Source organism: Ammodytes marinus, assembly GCF_949987685.1.
Source record: "Ammodytes marinus genome assembly, chromosome: 7".
In the NCBI taxonomy this organism is placed as follows: Eukaryota; Metazoa; Chordata; class Actinopteri; order Uranoscopiformes; family Ammodytidae; genus Ammodytes; species Ammodytes marinus.
The window spans coordinates 336,606-341,605 of NC_137211.1; the positions used below are offsets into that span (position 1 = coordinate 336,606).

Here is a 5,000-nt window from a genome sequence, read left to right on the forward strand (position 1 = left end):
AACAGGGTTAATACACAGCCTAGGCTCTGTAAACAGGGTTAATACACAGCCCAGGCTCTGTAAACAGGGTTAATACACAGCCTAGGCTCTGTAAACAGGGTTAATACACAGCCCAGGCTCTGTAAACAGGGTTAATACACAGCCTAGGCTCTGTAAACAGGGTTAATACACAGCCCAGGCTCTGTAAACAGTGTTAATACACAGCCTAGGCTCTGTAAACAGGGTTAATACACAGCCTAGGCTCTGTAAACCCCTTGTTGACATACCAGTGTATCATATCAGCTCAAAGTCAGAGTTACTGCAGCCACACAGGAGTTTTCTTTTTTTATCAAGAATTATTATTATTTTTTGAAGATTTTTATTATGGATATTTAAAAAATTTAAAAATTGTTTAGATAGGGGAGAGTGGCCTAAGTTGTGCAACTTTTTACTCAAAGTGATTTTAAAGTGAGGCCTTGACAGTTATGTCTCCAACTCAAATATGTACATATATTTCAGGGTGTTGTGCATCCCTGGCAATAAAAGCTTTGGATCTGCAATAAACTGTTTAAGAAATATAGCTTTCGGAAAAAAAGTTGTCTTGTGGCACAACTTGCCCCCGGTGTGGTGTAAGTTGTGCCACAAGAGAGAATACCATGGGGTAAATTGTGCCATTGATATATATCTCGTAAACTGTAATGCAAGACAAATCCATAAGACAATCACTTATTTAAGGTTTATTTAAAGTAAATAAAGTAAATAGTTGACAAAGATTGAAGGACAATTTTCTTAAACAAGGCCTAGCAGATCTAATGGTTTTGCCTGCAAAGCTCACAATGACAAAGTCACCATCATCATCTTTCTGGCCATCTGAACTCTCATCAGTGGTGTCGTTAAGTGGAATTGTGTTAGACAGACAGATTCTAATTCTTCTTCTGTTGCTGTTATTGCAGGTTGTTCAGCGTTGTCCTGGAGACGATGACTCATAAGACGGACGTCGTGGCGACCACGCACCACGTGCCGGGGAAGCCGGGCGGGCTGGACGTGAAGGCGCTGAGAGCCTTCAGGGTCCTGAGGCCTCTGAGGCTGGTGTCAGGGGTCCCCAGTGAGTCTGTCTGTCTGTCTGTCTGTCTGTCTGTCTGTCTGTCTGTCTGTCTGTCTGTCTGTCTTCAGGGTCCTGAGGCCTCTGAGGCTGGTGTCAGGGGTCCCCAGTGAGTCTGTCTGTCTGTCTGTCTAACCCGTCTCCCTCCCTCTCTGTCTCTCTCTCTGTCTCCCTCCCTCTCTGTCTCTCTCTCTGTCTCTCTCCCTCTCTCCCTCCCTCTCTGTCTCCCTCTCTCTCTCCCTGTCTCCCTCCCTCTCTGCCTGTCTCCCTCCCTCTCTGTCTCCCTCTCTCTCTCCCTGTCTCCCTCCCTCTCTGTCTCCCTCCCTCTCTGTCTCCCTCCCTCTCTGTCTCCCTCTCTGTCTCTCTCCCTGTCTCCCTCCCTCTCTGTCTCCCTCCCTCTCTGTCTCCCTCCCTCTCTGTCTCCCTCTCTGTCTCTCTCTCTGTCTCTCTCCCTCTCTCCCTCCCTCTCTGTCTCCCTCTCTCTCTCCCTGTCTCCCTCCCTGTCTCCCTCCCTCTCTGCCTCCCTCTCTGTCTCCCTCTCTGTCTCTCTCTCTGTCTCTCTCCCTCTCTCCCTCCCTCTCTGTCTCCCTCTCTCTCTCTCTGTCTCTCTCCCTCTCTCCCTCCCTCTCTGTCTCCCTCTCTCTCTCCCTGTCTCCCTCCCTCTCTGCCTGTCTCCCTCCCTAACCCGTCTCTCTCTCAGGTCTGCAGATAGTCTTAAACTCCATCATGAAGCCTATGGTGCCTCTGCTGCACATTGTCTAACCTCTCTCTCTCTCTCTGTCTGTCTGTCTGTGTGTGTGTCTCTCTCTCTCTCTCTCTCTCCCTCTCTCTCTCTCTGTCTCCCCCCTGTCTCTCTCTCTGCCTGTCTGTCTGTTTAACCTGTCTGTGTGTCTAACCCGTCTCTCTCTCAGGTCTGCAGATAGTCCTAAACTCCATCATGAAGGCCATGGTGCCCCTGCTCCACATCGCTCTGCTGGTTCTGTTTGTCATCATAATCTACGCCATCATCGGCCTGGAGCTCTTCATCGGGCGCATGCACAAGACCTGCTACTACAACGGAGCAGGTACCTGGGTGTGTGTGTGTGTGTGTGGGGGTGGGGGGGGGGGGGGTGTGTGTGTGTGGGTGTCTGTGTGTGTGGGGGGGGATGTGTGTGTGTGTGGGTGTGTGTGTGTGTGGGTGTGTGTGTGTGTGTGTGTATAAAAAAAACAGTATTACTACACAGCCTAGGCTCTGTAAAGTTACGCTGGGACTACTTTGTTTAGGCAAGGCAAGGCAAGTTTATTTATATAGCACAATTCAGACACAAGGCCACTCAAAGTGCTTTACAGGGGCAAGATTAGAATACATAAAACACATTAGAAGACATTTAAAAACGAATAAAAGAAGCAAATAAAATAAAAATTGCAGGTTAAAATGGAAACAAAAAAGTCTTCAGACTCGATTTAAAAGAACTGAGAGTTGCCGCAGACCTCAAGTTCTCTGGGAGTTTGTTCCAGATTTTTGGTGCATAAAAAGTAAAAGCTGCTTCTCCTTGTCTAGTCCTAACTCTAGGGACTGTAAGTAGACCTGTCCCAGACGACCTAAGGGCTCTGGACGGTTCATAACGTATCAGCAGATCAGTAATGTATTTTGGCCCTAAACCATTTAGTGCTTTATAAACCAACATCAGTATTTTGAAATCAATTCTTTGAGTGACTGGAAGCCAGTGAAAAGACCTCAGAACTGGGGTAATGTGATCCACTTTTTGGGTCCTAGTGAGGACTCGAGCAGCAGCGTTCTGAATTAGCTGAAGCTGCCTGATAGATTTTTTTGGAAGGCCTGCAAATACACTATTACAGTCGTCAAGTCTACTAAAGATAAATGCATGGACAAGTTTTTCTAAATCTTGCTGTGACATAAGCCCTTTAATTCTTGATATGTTTTTTAGGTGGTAGTAGGCTGATTTATTAATTGATTTAATGTGTTTCTTGAAATTCAAGTCGGAGTCTATGACAACACCAAGATTTCTGGCTTGGTGTGTGGTTTCTAGCATAATAGATGTAAGCTGTGCGCTGACTTTTAATTGTTCATCTTTGGCACCAAAGACAATTACTTCAGTTTTGTCGTTGTTCAATTGAAGGAAATTTTGGCACATCCAATCATTGATTTGTTCAATGCACTTACTCAGTGCCTGTATCGGACTGTAGTCTCCTGGTGATATGGTTATGTAAATTTGTGTGTCGTCTGCATAGTTATGGTAGCATAATTTGTTCTTATTCATAATCTGAGCTAGTGGGAGCATGTACTGTAGATGTTAAACAGAAGAGGCCCAAGAATGGAACCTTGGGGGACTCCGCATTCAATATTTGTCCGCTCAGATGTGAAATTGCCTATTGACACATTGTCTCTTTCCTTTAAGTAGGATTCAAACCAGCTTAGTACAGTTCCAGAAAGTCCAACCCAGTTTGCTAGTCGATCTAGTAATATGCTGTGGTCAACTGTGTCAAAAGCGGCACTGAGATCCAGTAAAACTAAGACAGAACTTTTGCCACTGTCTGTGTTTAAATGGATGTCATTGAGGACCTTAACCAGAGCAGTCTCAGTACTTTGGTGTTGTCGGAATCCTGACTGGAAAACATCAAAGCAGTTGTTCTTTGCTAAGTAGTTATTTAGCTGTTGATAAACAGCTTTTTCAATGATTTTACTTAAAAATGGTAGGTTAGATATGGGCCTATAGTTTTTCATGAGTGATGTATCTAGATTGTTCTTTTTTAGGAGTGGCTTGATGACTGCTGTTTTCATGGCCTGTGGGAATACACCTGTCTGAAGGGACGTGTTGACAATTTGTAGAATATCTGAGGCCATACAGCTAAAAACTGTTTTAAAGAAGCCTGTGGTTTACACACCAGTTTACAGAGCCTAGGCACCTTTAAATTCTAGTTCTTGAAATCAATTAAAAAAAATTCTGTAGTGGTTAGCCCCCCTCCATATAGTCCCAGTCCTCTTCACAGCAGACCCGGGTTAGAATCCAGCCCGGGTCGTTCTCTGCATGTCATTCCCCTCTCTGACACATTTCATCTCTGTCTCTACACACTGTCTAATAAAGCAGAAAAAAAATAAAAAAATGGCCCCAAAATTATCTCTAGAACATTTTTTTCCCTTTTTCTCTCCAGATAACTATGTGGAGGACGACCCTGTGCCCTGTGCGTTCGCGGGACACGGCCGTCAGTGCAACGTTAACGGGACGGAGTGCAGAGGGAGGTGGGACGGGCCCAACGGGGGAATCACCAACTTTGATAACTTCTTCTTCGCCATGCTGACTGTATTCCAGTGTATCACTATGGAAGGCTGGACGGACGTGCTCTACTGGGTAACATCATCATCATCATCATCTTTATTGTCAGACTCAAGGTCCATAAAAAGAACACAAAAAACATAAAAAACATAAAAAACCCACCCCACAGATACACACATTTTCATAAAAGACATTCATACCAATACCTCCACATTGGTGACTGGTAACGAATTGTACTGTAGCTGGAATTAGTCAGCACAACAACAATGCAATTTTGTGACGTATTAAGGCGACAGATACATTTATACATCAGGTATAATAACATATGATAATATATATTACTTTTATTTATTGTGAAGCAGCCATACAAAGGCAAGGCAAGTTTATTTCTATAGCACAATTTAGACACAAGGCCATCCAAAGTGCTTACATAAAGCAATCAACAAACACTGCAACAGCACTGGGAAGGCTATCGGTGTGTGAATGTGTGTGTGAATGGGAACGTGGGAATGGGAACAGGTCTCCCTTGAAAAAGAGTCTCCGGTCTAAATGGGATTTACCTGTAGAAATAAAGGTTAAAAAAACAGTCATTGTAACAGCGGTGTGTTTAGTCAGCTCCGGTCCAAAATGGACTTTTGTTTTTT

At 44.4% G+C, this 5,000-nt stretch overlaps 1 protein-coding gene across 1 annotated transcript in view; it reads left to right on the forward strand.

Annotated features, from left to right (window-relative positions):
• Positions 1-5,000, forward strand: part of cacna1fb (calcium channel, voltage-dependent, L type, alpha 1F subunit) — a gene marked incomplete at both ends in the record, with an annotated part of 108,934 nt that overhangs the window by 21,487 nt on the left and 82,447 nt on the right. Inside the window, 3 exons of the mRNA XM_080031624.1 lie at positions 933-1,084; positions 1,993-2,145; positions 4,235-4,431. Coding sequence (XP_079887750.1) covers positions 933-1,084; positions 1,993-2,145; positions 4,235-4,431 — 502 coding nt within the window. The remainder of the gene's footprint in view (positions 1-932; positions 1,085-1,992; positions 2,146-4,234; positions 4,432-5,000) is intronic.